We start from the raw sequence: 22,589 nt of genomic DNA on the forward strand, positions 1-22,589 counted from the left end.
ACCTCTGACCTCTCTTCAGTGATTAGGCCTTAATGGGGGGAAAGATGTTCCCATGGTAGACCCTTTAGCCCCTGGCCCTGCAGTGGAACGGGGATTCTAGGATCAGGGCCCTTCATGGACTCCTCAGACTACAGGCCTGGGAGGAGGATAGGAAGTAGTTCAGGACCAGGAGGTGGGACCACGGGCAAGTGCCCTGCTGAGTCTCCGAGGGACTTTGGGATGCCCATCCCCACCCCCCCACTTCAGGGTCTCCTGGGGGCTCCTCTGTGCAAGACCCCAAAGCTGCATCTTCTCCCCAGAGCACATTCAGAACTGGCTGTGTAGCTGGGGCTCTTCCATGTCCCCTGTGAGCCTCCTGGAGGCCTCCTGGGGCTGAGGAGAATGAGGGATAGAGTCTGGAAATGTCTTTGGGCACGTCCCCTCCTGAAAGCAAAGCATTCACCAAAGGGAGCCAGACTATTTGAGGAAATTTGTCTCTCTTGTGGGGACTGTTTTCTGTGGTCTGTCCACACTGTGGCTGTGGAGCCAGGCCCCCAGGCAAGCCGATTCATACTCTGCCTCCTGCATATGACAGCTCAGACAGGCCTGGCTTCATTCCAGCCCCCAGGACAGGCTCGTTTGCTCTCTGGCTTCCCTGGGCAGGCCCGTTCGCTGCCAGGCCAGCTAGACCTGTCTATCCTTCGGCTGCAGGGACAGGTCTGACCATACACAGGCTGCCCAGTCGGGCCAGTCTGCATAGCAACAAGCTGATATTATTAGCCCAATAAAGAAATGCTGGCCATGGTACGGTCGCTACGCCCACAAGACTTGAAAAACAAAATACCTTTATTTAGTTATCATGAATTTGCAGACATAGAAAGGAGTAGAAAATCTAACACTGCTTCATCAGAGGGCTGACCCCAGGGTCCCGGGGGCAGCTTGACCAAAGCATCTCAGGCCAACCTGCCTCCCTAGTCCTGGCTAGCCCACCTAGCCCGTGGGAGGCTGGCCCAGATGATTCTAAGGGTCTCTGCGGCTCTTCTGAAGACATCCCCTCTCCACATCAGCTGAGTTTTGTGAGAGACAACTGGTGGGATGGGCTGTGGCACGTGGCAGGCAGTGGGACTTGGCCTTGGGTCGGGCCATCCTCGGGGAGAGCTGTGTGTCGGAGGACATGTGTTACGGGGCAGGGAGGGGGATGGGCCTGGGCAGGGACACAGCTGGGGTAGAACCAGACTACTCTTGTGTCTTCATAAACTGAAGGCAGTGGCAGAGCTCCTGGAGGGGGCAGAGACCCTTCGCCTCTGGCCCTGCAGGCCCCCATCCCCTAGGAAGGACTGGCCAAGGCTTGAAAGATTTGAGTTAGAGTCCTGGCCCTGGCACTATTTGCTCAGAGACCTGGGGCAAGTGTTTTCAGCTCACAGAGCCTTAACCATTTGATCTGGAAAGTGGGCCCAGATAGCCCCTGCCTGCCACCCTCCTAGGTCATCACAGTAGACATGTCACAGCCGGGGCTCGGGCCATGCTGCCTCTTCATTCTCCAGGGGAGGCTCCCACCTACAGTGTTGCCCTTCTGAGCCTCCACTGTCTGACGAGTGGGGCTAATTCTGACCTCTCGAGGGTGGGAAGAGTGTGTGAGCCTGGCTCCCATCAGGTGCTCATAAAAGTAGGTGTGTTGAGATCCTGCCCTTGGTCCCAAGCCTGGAGGCCTCCCCGGACCCCCACAGCCCTGCAGGCTCAGACGTTGGTCTCAAGCTCACTAATCTCAATGGTGCAGTGGTCCAGACAGGTGGTAGCTGACTCCTCGTCCTGTTCCACCTGGATGGGGACGTGGTGGGGACAGGTGGGGCCAAGGGTCAGCTCTGAGGCCTCAGCCACGCTCTTCACACAGCCATTCTGCTGGGTTGCCACGATCTCCTGGAGGCTCACAGGCTTGGTCTCACAGGGCGGCACTTTCTGGGGAGGGGAAACAGGCCTCAGGAAGTAGCAGCAGGAAGAAGTAAGGTTAGACACTGGGGTGGACGGAATGAGCAAACCGTGTGATTGGTTTCCTACAGATGTGCTGTGGGACCTTGAGAGGTCACCCAGGCCCTCTCGGGGCCCCAGTTCCACTCTGTCCTGCTTCCTTCTGAGCCTTCCTTCTGAAGGCTCATGGTCCGGCAAGGGAGTTGGTGGCTCCCCTGCCTGTCCCCCCATGGAGTGGGCTAGCCTGCTCCACAGAGTTACGGAAGGAGCCCTGAGAACCACAAAGCCCTGTGCTGCCCAAGTGAAGCTGGTTGGTGGACAAATACCACCTTCCACAAGGGCCCAGGCTCCCTGAGGGCAGGGCTCTCTCTTCCTTTGCTCCCCTCTGCTCCTCCCATGATCTACCACCACAGTGAGGGCTCAGCAAGCAGCTGCTAGAGGACTCGGTCACCCCCATACAGAGACCAAGGCCAGAGGGCTGGGCAGAAGGCTGCCCTGAGGCCCTGCCTCCCCCCAGCTCTGCCCTCTCAGTGGGGGTGGGGAGGGTAGGAGGGTGGGGGAGTATGAGGGTGGGTTGGGGGGAGGCTGTACTCTCACCTCAGTGCCTGTGTCCTGAGCGAAGTCCTTCCGGCAGATGTGGGCCATGATCCCCGCGGCCAGTGCATCCCCCAGCACGTTAATCATGGTGCGGAAGCGGTCCCTAGCAAGCCAAAGTGGCCAGTGAGTGGAGATTACTTTGTTTTTTTCCCTAGGAGTTGCTGGTGGAGGGCAGTGCTCACCCTGGCAGCACTGGCGGCCAGCAGCCAGGCTGGAGCCCACAGCAAGGTGCCTTTCTGGTCCTCTTGAACCTACCAGCCCCCCGGGGGGCTGTGCCCAAGCAGGTTGACCCAAGGCTGGCTTCATGGGCACATCACTGTGCCCATGCTTAGAAGGGCCTGGGCTGGGTCTAATGCTCAGCTCCCACCCTCTGGAAGTTCGTTACCCTTTTTGAACAGGGATAGGCACATTTTTAGTTTTGAATATTGGGCCCCACAAGTTATGCAGCCGGGCTGGTGTCCATGAGCAAGGCACCCCCACTAGGCCACACCACGGCCGTTCCCTGGGCTGCCTAAGGGGTGGGGCAGGCGAACCCCACTCACAGAGCCCAGTCGACAGCGATGATGAGGGTGATGTCGTCAGTGGGCAGTCCCACAGAGGTAAGCACGATGACCATGGTGACGAGCCCAGCCTGGGGGATGCCAGCTGCCCCGATGCTGGCCGCGGTGGCCGTGATGCTGCAGGAGGGGGAGGGAGAGGAAGAGGAGGAGCAAGAGGGGCAGGCCTCGCTGCTGGGGCCCTGGCCCCAAGAAGAAAGCCAGAATGCCAGGGCCTCTGGGGACAGCCATATGGGGCAGGGGTTGTTAGGAAAGCCACAGCGGGAAGTTCTCGAGGTGGAAGGGTGGGGCATGGCCCTGCTCAAGGTCCTCTGGCCCCATGGCCTCCATTCAGGGCCTCAGCAGAACCTCCTGAGGAGTTTGTGGAGAAGCCTGTGCCTGGAGCCACTGCCTCTGTAGGGGTCCAGGAAGCTGACCAGAGAGTCCGGTCAACCAGCACATAGCTCTCTGCCCAGCCTCCCTCTGGGGCCTGGTTCCCAGGGCCAGACTTGTGCCCTTGGGCTGACATGCAAGGCCTTCCCCACCGCCCCTGCCCCTCCCCCAGCACCCCTCCCTCAGTTCCAGCCACACTAGCAGTCCCTCCCTCCCTCATCCTGTCCCTAGCCTCTGCTTGCCCTGTGCCTGCCTGCAGCCCCTCTCTGCCCTGCATGTCCAGACTGCAGGACCTCCTCTGGGCCTCAGCTTCCCAGCCTGCTCAGAGCTCCCTCTCTGCAGGGCGCTGCTGGAGAAGGAGCCCTGAGTCACTGGCACCAGGTCACGTGCCAGCCACAGCACTGACTTGCTATGTGGCCGGGAACAAATGTCTTCCCTACTCTGCACCTCAGAGACCCCCTCCAGATGTGGGAGCTCAAGAATCCTGAAGGCCCTTCCAATGCCCTCCTCTCTCCCCCCACAGTCCACACTGGGTATGGGTGTCAGGTGTGTACCTGATGGTGATGATCTGGCCAAAATCCAGCTCATAGTTGTTGACCTGGGCAATGAAGATGGCAGCCACGGCCTCGTAGAGTGCGGTGCCGTCCATGTTGATGGTGGCGCCCACAGGCAGCACAAAGCGGGCAATGCGCCGGTCAATGTGGTTGTTCTCCAGCAGGCACTTGAAGGTGATGGGCAGTGTGGCTGAGCTGTGGGCAGAGGGCCCAGTGTCTGCCCACCACCCTCCTCTGGGGGCCTCTGGGCTGCCTTCCTGCCGGGGCAGGAATCTTGCCCCCAACCCAGGCAGCCTGCCCATCACTGGGGAGAAGAGGCTGAAGGAGCTATGCAGTGGTCTCAAGTGGCATCCTTGGGGAGTGTGTGATCAGTGGCCCAGCCGGGCCTGCCCAGGCCTAGTGCCCAAGAGACTCCCACTGACGGCACGGGTTGGGAAAGGAGTTACTACCAGCAGAGCACCTACTACGTGCCAGGCTTGTGCTTTACACACTCCTCCGGTCCTCTCGGCTTCCTGTCACGGGTTTTGAGACTATTTTACAGATGAAGAAACAGAAGTCCAAAGGACACAAGGAGCTGACTCGGAGTCACAGCGCTGGGCCACGTTTACATGAAGTGGCCACTTGCTGGATTTCGATTCCAGCCGTCCACTAGCCAAGTGGCTCTGGCAGCTTCCTCAACCTGTGTGTGCCTTAGTCTCCCTGTCCCACACGATATCTAGATCACAGCGCTATTAGGGTGGTTCAAGGAGAAAGCACTTTGAACAGTGTCCGAGACTTTGCAAACATGCAGGCAGCAGAGGCCCCTGTGACTGCTATTCTCGTGTTTGCGACTAGAGTTCCTGGTGGCCGTGCTGAGATGAACACTCAGGTTGGGGTGGCCCCAGGGCCCTTCCTCTGCCACAGGCCACGGCCTGGGGGCCCACGTCCACTTCTCAGTGTTCTGGGCCTGAGGCTGTGGCTCCTGCCAAGCAGGAGATGGCCCAGGGCTCCTGGCTGCAGCAGGGCTTGGCCTGTGGCCTATGGCCTGGGGGCTGGCAGCCACTTGGGACTTGGTCTTTCCTTTCTACCTCCTGGCCCTGCCCTGCATGGAGGTTCCTGGATGAGGCTTCTGGGGCTCCTCCCTGGGGCTGTGCTCCTCCTCAGTGCTTCCTGAGGTGCTTCAGCTGCCAAGGGAGGGGTCACGTGGCTGCTAAGGAAGGAGCTCTGTGGTGGCCTTCGTTCCCATTTGACAGACTGGGAAGGTGAGGCCCAGAGAAGAGAAGGCAATAAGGGCTAGAGGGAAGAGCTAGACTTTGGCTCCAGAGAGACACAGGCCTCAGCTCAGGTGACTTAGCTCGGACATTTGCTGTGGGGAAAACCACCCTTTCTTCATGGAGTATAGAGCATTTTCTCCCCCAATGTAGACAGCCGGGTTTGCATGACTCCCACTCCCTGGGCTCCACTGTGGGCTGGGACCCTGGAGAGTAGGTGCCATATCATCTAGCTCAGACCAGCCTTCTTGCCCTGTGGTGGGTTATCTCCATTCATTCCCATGGCAACCCTACAAGGCAGGGGTTACCATAAGCCCCAATCTCTGTGTGAGGGAATGGATGCCCAGGGAGCTCAAGTGACTTGCCCACAGCCATACAGCCAGTGGGTGATGGAACCGTGATTCCAATCCTGGTTGTCACTGGCTAGTGACACTGTCCAGGTTGTGACAGGGCATCCCGCCAGGGTGTCCCCGTGGCTGTGGATGGGCCAAGTCCCTAAACAATGCAGGGCCCGACTCCAACAGGAGCAACAGGCGACAGCAATTGTAGATTCATCCCTCTTCAGCTGTCCCGACCCCAGGTGTGCGGAAGCCACCCCCACATGGACTGAATAGGTCTTAGAGATAGAGATAGTAGGGGAGGGAAAGGCGTTAAGAGGCAATAAGGGGTTTCTGCCTCTCAGTGGGCAGGTGGGACCTCAAGCAATCCACTTAAAGAATTGGTCTCGGGGCGCCTGGGTGGCTCAGTGGGTTGGGCCTCTGCCTTCTGCTCAGGTCATGATCTCAGGGTCCTGGGATTGAGCCCCGCATCAGGCTCTCTGCTCAGCGGGGAGCCTGCTTCCCCCTGTCTCTGCCTGCTTCTCTGCCTGCTTGTGATCTCTGTCTATTAAATAAATAAATAAAATCTTTAAAAAAAAAAAAAAAGGAATCGGTCTCATTACCAAAGTTACCTCCAAGTTTGTGGAGTGGGCCGTACGGACACTTGCCATGGTTCCATGGCTATGGACACGTGATGGCTGGACAGATGAACAGAGTTCAGCCACTGTCATCCCCTACCCTGCCCATCCCCCGGGGCTACCTGGAGGAGGTGGCCAGTGCGATAAGCAGGGCCTGGAGGATGCCGCGGATGAACACAATGGGGTTCTTTCTGGTAATGAAGAAGTAAAGCAGGGGCAGGATGAAGAGGCCGTGGACCACCAGCCCACACACCACGGTGATGGCATAGAAGCCCAGCTTCTTTCTGACGGCCGTGGGGTCGTCCATCTCCAGGATCTTGCCGGCGATGAGGAACACAATGCCGAAGGGGAAGTACCTGGGGGCAGGGTGTGGACCGGCAGCCAGCTCAGGGCCAGGCAGGCAGGGGTCCCAGGCAGCCTCAGCACCGTATCGCTGCCTGGCCCAGGGCCCCCTGAGCCTCCCGGGGCTCCCGTGAGGACCAAATGGGACTGTGTACCAACATGCCCAGCACGTAGCGTCATTTGTACCCTGACCCTCAACCAGCCCAGCCCTGCACAACTTCTGACCTCTGTGCCTTCCTGTCTAGGCCTTTGAGGAGTGCCCTGCCCTCAGCAGGCCTTCCTTTCAACCCAGCAGTGCCACAGACTTCATGCATGACCTCTGACAGGCCTCCGCATTTCCCCATCTGAACGGTTGGACTAGAAGATTCCTAAGGCCTGAGCTCTGAACCAGGAGCGGCAGCTGGTTCTTGCTTCCAGTGTTCCCCTTCTCTAAAAGCTGAGCTGATGAGACTCCATGTAATGGGGAAACTGGGCCAGGAGAGCGGGGCCACGATTTGCTTGGAACTTTCTTCCAATGGGCCTGACTAGGCCAGAAAGGACAGGGCCAGAGCTGGAACGAGGCCTGGTCAGGGCTGCTGGGGGTGGGGGAGTGGGGGGTGGAATCTGAGGGAAAATGTGTTAGCTCTGGAGGCCGCAGGCCAGGCCTGAGCCTCCTGGGCAGCTTTCTGCTTACGCTAGGAAAGCAGAGGAAGGGACTGTGTGTCCCTCCGTGGGCACAAGGCAGGGCTGGAAGGGGGCGGGGTGAAGGCAGAAGTGGGCACTCCTGTCCCCATGAGGCTTACCACACAGCCACCGCCACAATCTTCATGACAGACTCATTGAGGCACTGGCAAAAGCTGACTAGAGGGGTTCCATTGTCACCCATACGGCCCAGCATGATGCCTGCAGGGGCAGGGACACACAAATTTATCATGGATGCCACAGACTGAGATGCAGAGGTGCACCGGCACACGCTGGTGGCAGAGTGGGGACAGAGCCACACGTGCATGGAGCCCGCAGGCCTTGGCTGACTTCCCAGCAGCCTTTGACATACCAGTGCTTCCCCCCACCTCTCCCTTCCTTCTCCTCAGTCTCCATCACTGGACCAGGAATCTCCTCTCGTCCTCCTCTCTTCCATAAAAAGGCTCCCTGCCAAACACCTCCCACTGGCTCCCTGAGCCCTTAGATCATCACCAAGTTCCCTGCTGCTCCAGGCCCCAGTGCATCTGACCCCTGTCCACACCTCCCACCTCCACCTGGCGCCATTTTTCACCTCCTCACTATGCTCTGGCACCACTGGCCTTCCTTATGTTTCTAGAATACATCAAGCTTCTCACTGACGCAGGTTTGCTCACGTAGGACCTGGTGCCTGAAACACTGGCCACCCAGCTCTGCACATGGCCTGGACACCCACCAGGCCCCTCAGCACATTCCCTGTTCTGCTCTGTCTCATCTCTTTCTGATCAATTTATATCACTTATTACAATTTATAACTATTATTTTCCAGTTCTCTGTTGTTCCTTCTCATCTCCTCCAGCAGAAAGTTAGCTCTGTGAGGGCAACAACAGAATTGCCTTTGCCGGCATATTGTAGGTGCTCAATGATAAGCACCCAATGACTGAAGGAGCAAAGGAACAAATAATAAAGCCTTTCCTGGAGCCCCTATTATTCCCTTACCTCCAGAAGCACCATCAGGCCACTCCTGAAACAGTGAGAAGGGACAGCTGTCCCTTCTGGTGACACAAAAAAAGCACTCTGTGGTTACCCTTGGAAAGCTTACTGGCAGTGTGCTTGGAGAGACTCACCGCCTAGCTCAGCTAGGGAGAAGCAGGGCTGGGATTTGAACCCTGGCCTATGTGACTCCAGAGAGAGGCCGTTTCCCTGCCCCAGAAGCCTTGAGCCCACACTGTCCACAGAAGAGCTACCACATGGTGATGGGATGACATGCAGGCCTTGCTGCTATGGGTAGGAGAGGCTCAAGTTGGAGGTAACACAGCCTAGCCCTACCCGTCTGGCCTGTGGAAGGCTGGCTGAGCTCAGACCCAGGTCCCCTGCCAGCTCTATCCCTCCTCTTCCTGGCTAAATCAACCTCCACTTAAATTTCCCTGGAGGCACCTAAGGGCTCTGGCTGCCTGGGTGCTAGTGTGCATGGGACCCAGGGTGTGGCAAGAGGCCTTCTGCAATAGTTAAGGCCAATGAGGCCTTAACATCAGCCATGTCCCAACACCAGAAAGGAGCGGGAGAGGAGGTTGTATGGAGGGGACCAAAGAAAGTCCCATCCAGAGCAGCTGTGCAAGTGTGCATGCTCACACTCAGATGTGGGCACACACAGACAGATGTACATACACACCTGGGCACACATGCACAAACACAGACCGACAGGTGGGCAGTTATACACATCCAGTCAACACTTAGTGAACTGAGTCCAAGGGTCCTGGAGTTTCTTTCGCTCTGCCAGTAGACGTCCTGTTATATGTTCCCACCTCTAAGAGAGGTGGCTGGGGAGGAGGACTATCCACTGGGGACCGATGACCAGATGTGCTGTGAACACTTCCAAGCACCACCCTGTCAGACACTCAGGTCCCTGAGGCCCTGGCCTCTCTGTGTGCCTGAACTTTGAGCCAAGATGATAAGAGCTTCCTTATCCCCCAGGGCCCATCCATTCATCCAGCCATCCACCCATCTCTCCAACAGATTTTCCCGCGTGCCTGCTCCCGCCAGTCCGTGCGGTGGGCTGTGGGGACCAATGCGGAACAAGCCAGGCCCATCTCTGCCCGCATGGAGCTCACACCAGCTTCTGGGCGACTTCAACAGAAACAGATAGATAACTGCAGTAGGTCAAACATTTAAGGAGGAACATGGGGCACCTGACTAGTCTAGGGGGTTGGGGACACGATGCTAATGTAGACCTTCATCCCCGGCAGGGATGGGAAAGTTACAGGGGAGAGTTAGGGACAGGAACAGCCAGGTGGCAGGAAGTGGGAATGTCTTTCGGGAGGCGGCTTCCGGAAACCGGAAACCGGAAACCGGAAACTAAAAGGCAGCATGGCGGGCGGGGGAAAAAAAGCGGGAGCGGAGGAGCTTGGGGGCGGGCTGGGCCAGGTCTTTCAGAGCTCCGCGGGGCTCGGGCCCCCCTTTCCGAGTTCTCTGGAGAGCCACTGGAGGCTTTTTGCAGGATTTTGCGGGCCAGTGAGGAGGACACACTGGGGCAGGAGGCTCTTGCAGAAACGAGGTGAGAAATGACGGTAGCCCAGAATCACAGTGCTGGCAGAGGGCAGAGGGAAATGCGGGCTCTGAGAGAGGTTTCAGAGGTAGACCTGACAGATCTGGATGTGGGCTAAAACAGAGGCCGAGGCAGAAAATGGTGCCCGGCTATCCAGTTTGAGCAACCAGGGGGACCGTGAAAAAACCTTGTGGAGAAGTCAGGGAGGTAGGAGAGGCTCTCCCAGGCCCTTATCCCAGGATGAAGAGGGAGGTTGATGCCAATTTTAGAGTAAGACTCACAATGATCTCTGACATGGTTTAGAAGGACAAGATGGGGATTGATGAGCTGGATTGTTCTGGATGGCTTGTCTCCAAGAAGGGGAAGGGTTTTGTGTATGTGTGTGTTGGTATTGGTGGCGAGGGCACTGCTGGCAGAAGCAGGCCCATAGGTTTTTGTGGGATCTGAAGCTTATACAGTTTGGGGCTCTCTCTAAGAAAAAGAATACCTTTTTTTTTTTTTTGTAAGAATGTACAGAAAGACCTTTGCAAGTTAAGCTTCACTTGCTTCACGGTAATAGCCTATGGTTGGGGGTCCTGGCAGCTCCCAGAGAAGAGTAGCAAAGGGCAGGGTGTGGTCAGGGAGGCCAGCTGTGGGCCCTGAGAAGGGACACATACATGTGGGAGGAGGCACTTGGTTAGTGAGAAGCCCCTGTGGGAGATGGAGGGAAGAAATAAGGGGGCTTTAGAGAGATGGTGATGACTGAGAGCGTTTTAGATTTTTCCTCTTCTTTATTGTAACCTCCCCTCACCCTGCCCCAGGATCCCCAGACCTCAGTAAAATGGAACAGGCTGCTGGGAGAGAGTCCAAGGGATGGTAATCTTTAAGGGCAAGCTGACACCCCTGGAGGCTGACTAGCACCCAGGGATGGAGAATTCCAGGTGAGGAACCCTGACTCCAGCAGGGGGTAGGGTGGGAGACACCCCTCAGTAATGGAATGGGGACTTGAGCCACTGGATAGGAGAGAAAAGAACCACCTGGAAAATGGGAGACTCCAGGTTATTCACATCAGTGGGTATAGGTGGCAAAGGATGGATGCAGAAGGGGACTGGCTCCAGGCCACTGCCGGGGGTGGGGGAGGGCAGCACATACCCATGGTGGCAGAGAAGATGACGATGCCCAGCACATTCATGCCATCGATGGTGTCAGGCTCTGACTTGTAAACAACCTCAGGTGGTGGGGTCAGGTCCAGGGCGAAGTTTTGAACATGAGAGCCATTCTCTTCCTGGATCCCGTAGATGAGGATTTGCCGAGAAGGGGCCTCTTCGGATGCCATCTTGGGGGATTTGACAACGGGGGTGGTCTTGGTGCGGTACTAGTGGACAAAACCCCAACCAGGAAGGAGTCAGGGCCAAATACTGTTCTTAATATCATCAACAACAATAATAACATCTTGGAGGCACCTTTGTATGCGGTCAAGAACTATTTGATTGACAATAACCCTGTGAGGTAGGCAAGAGTATTACCAAGATTTTACCAAAAAGAAAATTGAGATTCCTTCAGCCATGGACACACTCCCCAGCCATGTGTCTCCCCAAGCCTTCCTCCATCTTCTTCGTTCTCTGCAACATCACACCCATCTGGGTTCCCCTCTACCCATGTCCTCTTCTACCCAGATAATTTTCCATTCACTCATCTATCCCTCCCAAGCATCCATTTTCCCTCCATCTAACTGCCAGCTAGCCCTGCCTGCCACTGATGGAAACTTGGACCTTCTCTTTGAAAAGCTCAGGTTGCCCCAAGCCTTCTTAAAGAGAAGAAGATCCATCTGGGAGGAACTGAACCTCCAAGCCTCTTCCTTTCCTCCTCTGCCCCAGGGCATTCCTGCGTCTTTCCCCCTCACTCCTTGGACACTAGGAGCCCAAACAGGGAGTCTTCTATCCTCCCAACACCGTAGTGTTAATGAGGTAGGCCTTCTGGGGGGTGGGGTGGGGGAGCCACTCAGGAAATACATGGGCCCTCAACTTTCTGTGCTTCAGTGTCTTCATCTCTAAAATGGGGGTCACAGTCACACCTAGCTTGTTAGATTAAATGAGACAACATACGTGAAGTGTTTAGAACAGCGCCTGGCGTGTGGGATCCCTTATGTGGCCATCGCCACTGTTATGCCACCACCACCATCGTCATCATCATTCCAACATTGAACATGCTGTGGTGGGGGAAGGGAAGCAGGGAAGCAAAGATGAACTGGACGTGAATTCTGCGCTGAGAACTTTGGAAAGGGAGCGAGCTACTTTGCCTCTTCACAGCTTCACAAAGAAAGGGATATTTGAGCAGGGTCTTGAAGGATGGGTAGGAGTTTGCCAAAAGAGAAAGGGCATTCCAGGTAGGCATGAGGTTGAACAACATTCAGTGTTTCTTTTTGACACCTTCAATAATTCACTATCACCACTGGAATAAAATCAGAACTATCTCGCCTAGCATTCAGGGCGGGCCACTGTCTGGCTCATTTCATAGATAAGGCCCAGGAGATTGGGAAAGATACAGTGATTAGCTCAGGGTTTCACAGCTCCTTATTTTGGAGCCTTTTCTCCAACCCTCAGCCTCTTCCTTTGTGTCCTCGCTCCCAATGCAGGGCCCAGCACAGGCAAGGAGGTCGGGAAATGCTTGCTGGATTGTCAACCAACAAGCAGACATTTTATGAGGGGTAAAGAATTAGAAAGTATTAGAAGGGCAGACAAAAACTGGCACACAAGGGTATTTACCATCATTTTTTCCAAAAAGGAAACACTTTGAATACAGCCTTAAAGCCCACCGGAAGGAGGGATGGCCCCACCATGGGCTTTTACATCCCCACAAATACTGTATTTTAAAGAAACACTTAATAACCAGGGCAAATGCTCATGCTATAATGAGCGTGGGGAAAAAGCAAGATACACACTGTCTGTGCACCATTATCCTGATTTTGTTTAAAACATTTAAGCAGAGAGAAAAGACTAGAAGTGTCCCACCTAGTACTAACTGTTGCTTGGTCCTAGAACAAGAGATGATTTTTATTTTCTACTTTGTACTTGGAGTATTTTCCTAATATTTTACACTGAGCATGATTAGTATTCTTGCTCCTGGGAAAAAGGGTTATTTTGTTTTATTTTATTTTATTTTTAAAAGATTTTTCTTTATTTATTTCAGAGAGAGAACACAAGCAAGGGGAGAGGAAGAGGGTTAGGACCCTGGGATCAGGACCTGAGCCAAAGGCAGCAGCTTAACCGACTCAGCTAGTCAGTTGCCCCCAAAAAGGGTTATTTTAAAAAGAAAGAGAAAACAGGCTTAGATGCCAGATAGGCCTGGGTTTCCTGATCAGCAGTGTTATTTACAAGCTGTAAAACCTTGAACAGTTCCGGGGCACCTGGGTGGCTCAGTGGGTTAAGGCCTCTGCCTTCGACTCGGGTCATCCTGGGATGGAGCCCCGAGTCAGGCTCTCTGCTCAGTGGGGAGCCTGCTATCCCCCCCCACCCCCGCCTGCCTCTCTGCCTACTTGTGATCTCTATCAAATAAATAAATAAAATCCTTAAAAAAACAAACAAACAAAAAAAAAAAAAACAAAAAAAACCTTGAGCAGTTCCTTTAATCCTTCTGAGCCTCCAGCCTCAGTTTCCTCATTGGGGACAGGGGACTGGCGCACAGAGTGCAGGCTTACTGTGAGGACCCAGTGATTCAGGGTGTGTGAGCAGGGGTGAACCTAGAGCACGGGGGGCTCCCCCAACCTTGTCAGTTCTCTTCCTGAGAAGCTGGAACCATGGGTAGGGGTCAGCCAGGGGAGGCTGTAAGGATTTCGGTCTCCCCACCTCCCCTGCTCTCCAGCATCTGGCCCCAGGAGTCAGGGAGACTTGCTGGGTAAACCTGACACCCCCCCAGCCTGGCCCAGGCTGGCCATGGCTGCCCCGCTCCCTTGCCCTGGGACCCACTCACCTGTTTGAATGTGGCTTCCACCAGGTTGGCTGGGAACATGTTCCTGGGAAGAGAGTCAGTTACTGAAGAATTCCAGAGGCCAGGACAGGAAGGCCCATGGGGTCATCTGAACACCTCCCTTGGCAGGCAAGGCCTTCCGTGACCTAGCCCACCTCCCTCTGACCTTTCCTCTTCCTAACACCAATCACGCGTAACCCCCACCCTCCCCAATCCCCAGTACTCAAAACTCCAATACCAATTGCATATGGTTCTCTAGAAGCACTGCATACTTCTCCAGCAGCCAGGCCTTGGTCTGCACTGTTCCTTCTGCCTACAGTGTCCTTCCTGCTTCTCTGGCTAGCTCCTACTCCAGCCAGTCAGAGGCCCTGCCTTCTCTGATTGCTGGCCGACTCTGCAGGCCTTTCCTTGGGGGTCACCCATGTTCCAGAGTGCTGCAGTGTGGCCCTGGCTTACCAGTCTGCACCCTCCCCCAGCCTGGCCTCCCAGAAAAGTCAGTGGTTCCTATCTTATCTGTGGTGCCCAACACAGGCCACATAAATGAGATCATAATTCCTATTAACGTTATTTTCATAAAGCTAAAGGAAGAGAGGTCTTGTCCTACCAGATATGAATGTACAGTATAAAGATAGACTTTATGGTATAATATTGACACAGCTGTCAACAGAAAAATTAGAGGAGAATAGAACCTAGTACATCTAAGTACCTCATTAAAAAAAATAAAGTGTATTTATTTGTTTTAGTAATTGCTACACCCAACATGGAGGTGTATAGCCATGACCCTGAGATCAGGAGTCCCACACAATCCTGACTGAGCCAGCCAGGCTCCCCTGAGTGCTTCGTTTTTGATAAAAGTCATTTCACAGATCAGTGAGGAAAGGAAGGATTTGTCATAGAGTACTATGTAGGCGAACCAACTATTTAAATTAAAAAAAAAAGTTAGATCCCTATTTATGCTTTGCATCAAAATAAATTCCAGATAGGTTAAAGAAATAAATAATTTAAAAAATGAAGCCATAAAAAGCTAGAAGAAAATATAGGTTAGTATTTTTCAGATCTCAGAATATGGAAGGACCGCCTAAGATAAAAAAAAAAAATGAGCAATTAAAAATATCAATAGATTTTACCAAATAGAAATTAAGAATGTTCTGAGTGCAGCACAGTATCCTGGGTTGGATTGGGGGGGGGGAGGCAGAAAAAAAGACAGTGGAAAGACTGGTGAGATCCAAACAGGGTCTGTAATTTAGTTAATAGTGTTATACTAATTTAGTTTTTTAGTTTCCACATCTGTGCCATCGTTATGTATGCTGCTAACATCAGGGAAAGCTGGGTGAAAGGTATGTGGGAACGCTCTCTCCTGTGTTTGCAACTTTTCTGTACACTTACAATTATGCCAGAATACAAAGCTAAATTGAGAAGTTCTCTAAAACGCATTCAAATACAAATAAAATTATAAAGCAAATGACAAACTAGGGAAACTATGTGACAAAGTATTATCATGTAAATCTAGAAAGAGCTTTTATAAATCTTGTCTTTGTCTCCTTGTTCACTGTCTCTTCTCTCCAGAACACCAGCTTCCTGGAAGGCCGAGAGCTCGGTTTTGTTCCCTGCTGGGTCCCAGGGGCTGGAAGACTGGCTGGCACGTAACAGGCCCTTGGCATATATTTGCTGCATAAATAATGGGACCACAGGAACACTAGGACCGCAACAGAAAAATGATCAGAAGTCATGGCCAGGCAATTCACCTCACAAAAGAAGGACCGTAAGTAGCCCCAAAACGCTTTTCTAAAATGTTCACCTTCATCGATAAATTAGACATTTTCACCTCTCAAACTGGTAAAGGATTTTTCGATGACAATACTCAATACTGAGCAGGTTTGGCGACATGTCCAGCCCCCCCCCCCCCCCCCCCCCCCGCCCCCGCTTCTGTAAGGAAATTTGCAATTCCCCTTGCACCTTTGTCTTTATAATCCACTTCCAGGAATCTTTCCTAAATCAGAGGTGTTCACAAAGATTTTTGTTCGTGTGCTTGCATTTTCTCAAACAGGCCATGTGGACTGGCCTTACCACTCATTCCTGCTCTTGGCAAACCTCTTGGCTTTTAAGACTCTGCTCATACATGCCTGGAATTATATACGAGAGTATGGGTGTACGTTACTTCTTAACCTTACACCCCAGCAGTCACTGTTGGAAAGCGGAAACTATAGTTTTTTTCTTCACTGTTGCTGATATATAGGTTCAATGTGAGCATATGGCAGGAGGAAGGGAGCTTAGAAAGAGCTAGCAAGACAGAAAGAGTGGGTCCTGGCTTTTCCCACTAATTTTAGCTTTGTCAGGAGAGAAGCAGCAGGCTTCTGAGGAGACTGGGGGTCCCAGGGACTGGGATCTCAGAAGCTCAAATGAGCACCCCCTCACCCGTGCCTGCAGTTTTAAGCAGATTCCTGCCACCAGAATAATATCTGGCTGCAAGGGCTTTTGACCTTATCAGACCCGAAGCCCCAAAGCCAGGGTTAGCATAGGGGGCTCACCAGACACACAGCTGCCAGAATGTACCGATCCACGGGGCTTGGGCCCTCGTGACCAGAGGGAAGGATGCTCTGGCTGTACCCGTGGTTCAGAGTTTGAAAATCTCTCCTGGGCATAACCCCTGAGATGCAAAGGACTTACAAGGTGGTTTACTAATGAAACTTCGCAGGAAGGCTACTTTAGCCTGAGCAAAGACTAGGAGCGTTCAAGTTGTCGGAGACCAAATGGAGCTTATACCTGGGATGTACATTTCTTTACAATCCCCTTGAAAATTAGATTTATTTATTTATTTTAAAAAGATTTTATTTGTTTGTCAGAGAGCGCACGCACAAGCAGGCAGAGTGGCAGGCAGAGGCAGAGGGAGAAGCAGGCTCCCTGCCGAGCAAGGAGCCCGATGTGGGACTCCATCCCAGGATCCTGGCATCATGACCTGAAGGGAAGGCAGCCGTTTAACTCACTGAGCCACCAAGGTGTCCCAAAAATTAGAATAATTTAAAACGTGGGTTGTAGCCAGTACAACTGGTTGCCTACACAGTCTCCATTCTCTCCTTCCTTACCAGAAGGAGACCCAGCATGTTACGGGACCCGTGGGGCTCTGCCGTCAAACTCTATTTCCCAGCCTCTCTCGCCAAAGGGGTGGCGCAGGAGATGAAGTGGGAGTCATGGGTGGTGCTTTCAGAAAACTCTTGGAAAGGTGCCTGCTCAGCCAGGACCCTTTGATCCTTTCCTCCAGCTGTCTTCTCTCTGCTTGGAACATGGGTGTAATAGCTAGAGCTTCTGCAGCCTTCTTGGAACATGAGACACACTGATGATAAAAGCCAAGTGGTAAACATGGTGGGGGAGCATGGGATCCTCCTGCCCACAAACTGCCCATCGCTGGACTGCTGATTTGGGAGACAATGAAAGCCTTTACCACAGTTCAGCCTCTGCTGTTCTGGCTTTCTCTTAACTAGCTGCCAATAGCAATCCCTAACTAATACACATGGCTCATACTCACAATCGATGAACTCATCCTTTAGATTTTAATGAAGAATTATACTTTTGATTATTAAACAGGAAAATGTACATTTTCTTTTGACGATGAGTGCCCATGGGAAGTCTTCCCATTTGCCTCATGAGGCCTGTGCTCCCCATGGCGTCAATGCGGACGGAACGCGCTTGGGAGACATTAGCAGCCATGCCCATCAAGTACACACACCCTCTGGCCTGGGCCTTGCCACATGCACTTGGGGCAGAGCCACAGCCTGTCAGCCCCTCTCCTTACCTACTCAAAGTCCCAAGACTGTGATGTTCCAAACTTGCCCCTAATCCATATGTCCCCAACCCCCAAGCATGGCCCCTGAGGGCTGTATCCCATGCCTTACAGGGTAACTGGGAGCTGTAAATAGAGCCAAGTGATTACTTTATCTCTCTGGTGTTTTAATAGGATTAGAAAGAAAGAAGGGGGCCCGCTCTGATTAGCAGCCACTCATGTGGGTGGTTTTCTGTGAGGCTGCACTGTGAGCAGACGTCAGTTTCCTGGAGCCTTGGGAAATGAATTCATGTCTCAGGGAGTCGTCTGGGGACATAGCCTGTTGTGTTCCTTTGGAATCTTCTTTGAGAGAGGGCTGCATATCTTCCTGGCCCTGAGGTACGCCGCTGGCCTTACTCCACTGCTCAGTGAGCCCCTGCATCTCTCTGACTTATCACGGGTTACAGCTGCCTGCACTTCCCCATTCCCTGCCTTGGCCGTCCCTGTTCTCCCTCAGTTACCGACACTCACTGTCCACCTGCTCTGGGCCACAGTGAGTGTGAGGGGGCCCCTGGGACCTTGGGTCCTGGTGTTCTTGTTTTCCACACAGCCTCTTAGAAGGTCAGAGCATCTAGGAAGAATTCCCATGAGTGTCTGTCCTAAGACAGAGGACAGCCTGGTTCAGGACTTGGGTTCACCCCCTCTCTGGACAGTGTCTTTGCCCAGAGCAGGCACCTTATAAGGGGGAGAGAGTGAATGGACCGGAGGTGACTGCACCCCAAATAGGGCATCCCCCTGCCTCCAGTCACATCCTGACCACTTTGCTCTGCCCCAGTCCATCCTTTCCTACTCACCAGCTTCCAGTTTCTAACATAACAGCAAACCCCTCAGCCTGGGTTCAAGATCTTCAGGGTTGGGTTCTGCACTGTCCTCCCAACCTCATCTCCCAGAACCCACCTCCAGAAGTTTCTGCTCACTGGTGTGTAGGCCTTTGTGTTTCAGAACCACAGAGCTAGAAGGGATCTTGAAAACCACTGGGGAAACCAAGGCCTAGAAGGGCCACACTGAGCCTTACTGACAGAGTTGTGACAAGACTTCCTATCCCCAAGGTTCTGGTTCCCCGTCCCAGGAACCATGTGACCTCTCTCTGTGGCCCTACTCTCTGAGAAACAGCTACTGTGATGTCCAACCACTCAGCTCTGCAAAACAACTTGCCTTGGGGTTGAGAGTAACTGGGGAAAAGTTTAAAACCAGAAGGATCAATTTTCACCACGTGAAAAGCAACCAAGAGCAGGAGCCACTCCTGGAACATTTGACTCTGACACGTGTGTCCGATCCAGAGCCCTCAGCCCCTCCACAGGAGAGGCCATGGTGATGAGGGCAGGGACTCCCGAGCACCAGCTCCTTCCACCATGAGGAAAGGCTGTTTCAAATCATTGAATCCAAGAAAGGATGAATCATAGCCACCAACTCTTAGAAATAATGGATCTCAGAAAGGAAGCTTCTCAAAATTCCTCTTCCCTCGGCCTCTAGGATACCTGCTGTCCTGGTGCCCCTCCTGGCCCTCTGCTGCTCCTCTCTGTCAGCTCTGCACAAACCTCCACCATGGCCGGGGGCTGAGGCTCAGCGTGGGCCTCTAAGCCACACACTCTGGACCTTCTCCCTGAGTAGGTGAGTCTCCTCTCCCAGCTCTGACCCCAGCCCCATCAGTGACCGTGTGTTGCACGCCTGCCTTCAGCAAACACTGAGCACCTCCTCTGAGCTGTTCTCGGCTCCAGGATGCAGCAGGGAACAGATTTGCAAAGATCTAGCCCTCATGGAACGTATGTTACTCCAGTGGGGGAGACACAAGAAGAAATAAAAAACACACACAGACAAGATAATGACAGGTAGTAATGAGGACTGTGAGGAGAGAGGGTGACGGAGGTTAGGTGGTCCCTCTGAAGAGGTGACACAGAGCAGGGGTGGAGTGAGGGGAGGAGCCATGCACCCCAGCAAGAAGGTCCATCCAGGCAGAGGCTGTGATGAGGACGGGATCACATGGACATTTGGGGAATGGCAGGAGGCCAGCGGGGCTGGAGGGAGGGGAGGGACAGTTGGAGCAGAGGTCACAGGTGGTGGGGGTGTGGTAGAGGCATCAAGAAGGAGGGGCCTGTAGGCCATAGTGAGCACTGCGGGGTGTGCTGACGTGAGGAGTCCTGAGCACGATCTCTTCGGCCGCTGTGCTGAGACCAGACTCGAGGGAAGCAGAAAGCAGGGTGCTGCGGTTGGACCCTCTAGTGAGAGGTGAGAGTGGTTGGGGAGAGGGTGAGATTGGCACAGGGGGACAGAAGGGACAAAGTCTGGGATAGTATTTAGAAGGTAGAGCTGACAGAATTTGCCAACAAACTGGATGCAGGATCTGAGAGAATGAGAGAAGGTGGCCCAAGTTGGGCAGCCTCCTCCTCTGTCTCCAGCTCAGGCTCTCCCAAAGACTCAGATGCACCAGCCAGCCACCAGCGGACACCTTCCCCAGCATGTCCCCACCTGCTCCAGCATTGTCATGTGACTTGGTGACCTCACAGCTGGGTGTTCAGGCCATTGAGATCAGCACTGCTGCCTCCTCCAACCCCCTCCTCCCTTCTGCCCTGCCTGGCTCCGGCTGGTTTTAGATTCTGACAGCCTCCCGTCTGCCCTTTCCCTGTGCCCAGGGCTGGCACCGTGTCCCTCTCCCTGCCTGTCCTCCCCCTGCCCCCCTTTCACCCTCACTCTGCAGTGGAGTGAGCCTTTTGAATGGGATCATGCCGCTTCTGTTTCAAGCCCATTTCCTATGGCCTCAGTTTTCAGCCTGAGTCACATTGTCCTTCATGATAGGACCCCTTCACTTCCTCAGCAGTGACTGTCTACTCCCCTCTGCCCCAGTGCTCCAGTCACTCTGAGTGGGTGAGGATTTCTCCCCATGCTTTCCTCAGGACCTTTGCATACCTTCGCCTCCACGAAGAATGGGCTCCTGCCTCCCCGGCCCGTGCCACTCATCCCTCCCTCTGCCTCCCCTGAGCCTGCTCTTTGCACTCTCCCACAGCCCCTGCCTCCCTCATTGCGACTCCCACCCCAGACAGTTGTTGCTCTCTATTCGTGAACCTTTCTCTCCTCTGGGACTACGGCCAGGCTTGAGCGCCTGGCACAGGGCAGGCATTGGCAAGAGTGAGTGAGTGATGGAGAGGAGGGGCATGGCCAGCATGGAGTCTTGGAAAAAGGGGTTCAGACTTGGAGGCATTGCTGGGTCTACAGAAATTTCCTGGGGGGAGGGCTCAGGTCCCGGACGCAGGTTAGCCACGTCCACGTGGCTCAGGCAGGGGCACCACCAGGCAAAAATCACTGCCCTTGGAGTCAGACCCAGGCTGAATCCCAGCTCTATGACTCGTCCGCTGGATGACCCTGGAAGAGTCACGTCATCTCTTTGAGCCTCACCCCCTCGTCTGCAAGAAGAGGACCAAGAGGGGGACCAGCAAGGAAAAGATGGTGGGGTAGTGATGTATGGAGTGGAGGCTCCAGTGGAGGAGGATGTATCCAGTGGAGGCTAGGTGCACACAGGCAAGCTCAGTCAGTCAGGGAACACCTGCTGATGCTGGCCCAGGGCCAGGCTGCATGCTGGGGTGTGGCTCCTAGGGGAGCCGACCCCTGTCCTGCCCTCGAGGTGCTCCCAGTCTGATGGAGGCAGGCAGCGCAGTGTGAATCCAGTGGACAGCATGGGGGCTGAGGGGACAGAGACGCTGTGGCCACAAGAAGTCAAGAGCAGACCCTGAGCACTCCCTCCCTGTGACCTAAGGGGCTTCCGGCAGACACGCAGGGCCAGGCCTCTGGAGTCGGTGGCCCCAGCCCAGGCCTGGCGTTCCCGAGCAGGGCGTCCGTGTGAGCCTTACCGGATGAGGTCCAGCAGGGCGTCGGCAGAGCTCATGATGGCCTTCCCGCTCTGCTCTGTCCTCTCCTTCTGGGCCGCGCCACCCGGGTGAATGATGGAGACCATGATGATGCCCACAACAACAGCCATGAAGGTGGTCCACAGGTAGTACGCCACGGTGAGGACGCCCAGGCGGCTGGAGGTCTTGGGATCCAGGGATGCGAGGCCGGACATCAAGCTGGGAGAGCGACGTGGGTTAGGGTCTGGGGGTGGGGGGTGTGGGCACTCAGGTGGACCCACTCCTACCCCCCCGGCTCTGCCCAGCATCCTCACAGAGCTGGAGGGACCGTGTGGGCCTGCCCCCCCACCCAGCAATCCAGTCCTGTGGCCCTCCAGCCTGGTTTCCTGCTCTGTCCTCTGGGCCACGTCTAGGGGCAGCAGCCATACCCCTGCACACCTCCAGGCCTTTGCCACTGCTGTTTCCTTTGGCGTCATTTCCAGGTGCCTCCACTCTGCCTGAGTGCTACTCACTAGGTAAGACCAAGTGCAATGTCACCTCTCTGGTGACATTGTGGACTGCCTGCCTGTCTCTGGGGTTAGGAGCCCATTCTGGGGCTTCTGCAGCCCCTGGCCTCTGTCAGGACCCTGGCTGTCACTGTCTACCTGTCTCTCTCATCAGACTGAGGACAGGAGAGGAGAGGGGCAGGTGTGACTTCTCTTGTGTGTCCCCAGTGTGTGTGCAGCATGAGCTCTCAGGGCCGCCACTGCACAGGGGGTCACTGCGGGGCTTGCTGAATGAACTAGTGATGGTGGCAAGTTAGAGCCCTGGGCTGGGTCCCAGTCCTCGCTCTGCCTGGGGGATATCTTTGGGCGTCAGGATCCCATCTCTGAAACAGGGCCAGGGGTTTCTTGGCGAGGCGCCACTCTGTGGCCATCTTGGGCTACCGCCTGGGTCCAGATTCCCCTTGCCACCGTCTTGGGAGGTTGTGTTGAGGGGGCTTATGGGTCTCCCCCACTCCCAGCTCCTCCCCACCCCTGCCTGCCTTGCCCTGAGCTCTGGGCCTTCCAGCGAGGGTCAGCCCCAGAGCTGCTCTCCTCCTGGTTGTTGGCAGGGTGGGGTTGAGAGATTAGTTAAGGAGAGGCCTGTGCTTTGCTTTGCTGCCAAAAGGATTTTCCCCCAAAGCCCTTTCGTTCTTCCAGATAAAGGAAGTATTTGTCTGCTTTTAATCATGTA

At 54.4% G+C, this 22,589-nt stretch overlaps 1 protein-coding gene across 2 annotated transcripts in view; it reads right to left on the reverse strand.

Annotated features, from left to right (window-relative positions):
• Positions 1 to 989: 989 nt before the first annotated feature.
• LOC111143283 (solute carrier family 1 member 7) overlaps positions 990 to 22,589 on the reverse strand; it is a 43,739-nt gene continuing 22,139 nt past the window's right edge. The window contains exons 3-11 of one of the 2 annotated variants that reach the window (XM_022496918.1): positions 21,378 to 21,593; positions 13,722 to 13,764; positions 10,905 to 11,127; positions 7,354 to 7,453; positions 6,352 to 6,585; positions 4,025 to 4,219; positions 3,084 to 3,218; positions 2,542 to 2,644; positions 990 to 1,935 (exon numbers count right to left, since the gene is read on the reverse strand). In XM_022496918.1, the coding sequence (XP_022352626.1) occupies positions 1,717 to 1,935; positions 2,542 to 2,644; positions 3,084 to 3,218; positions 4,025 to 4,219; positions 6,352 to 6,585; positions 7,354 to 7,453; positions 10,905 to 11,127; positions 13,722 to 13,764; positions 21,378 to 21,593 (1,468 nt within the window). In that variant the 3' untranslated portion in view covers positions 990 to 1,716. Of the gene's footprint in view, positions 1,936 to 2,541; positions 2,645 to 3,083; positions 3,219 to 4,024; positions 4,220 to 6,351; positions 6,586 to 7,353; positions 7,454 to 10,904; positions 11,128 to 13,721; positions 13,765 to 16,946; positions 16,992 to 21,255; positions 21,257 to 21,377; positions 21,594 to 22,589 lie in introns of those variants that run through there. The other variant, XM_022496919.1, reaches the window with a different exon arrangement.

The sequence above is a fragment of the Enhydra lutris genome, unplaced genomic scaffold (assembly GCF_002288905.1).
Source record: "Enhydra lutris kenyoni isolate GAN:26980312 unplaced genomic scaffold, ASM228890v2 scaffoldscaffold9, whole genome shotgun sequence".
In the NCBI taxonomy this organism is placed as follows: domain Eukaryota; kingdom Metazoa; phylum Chordata; class Mammalia; order Carnivora; family Mustelidae; genus Enhydra; species Enhydra lutris.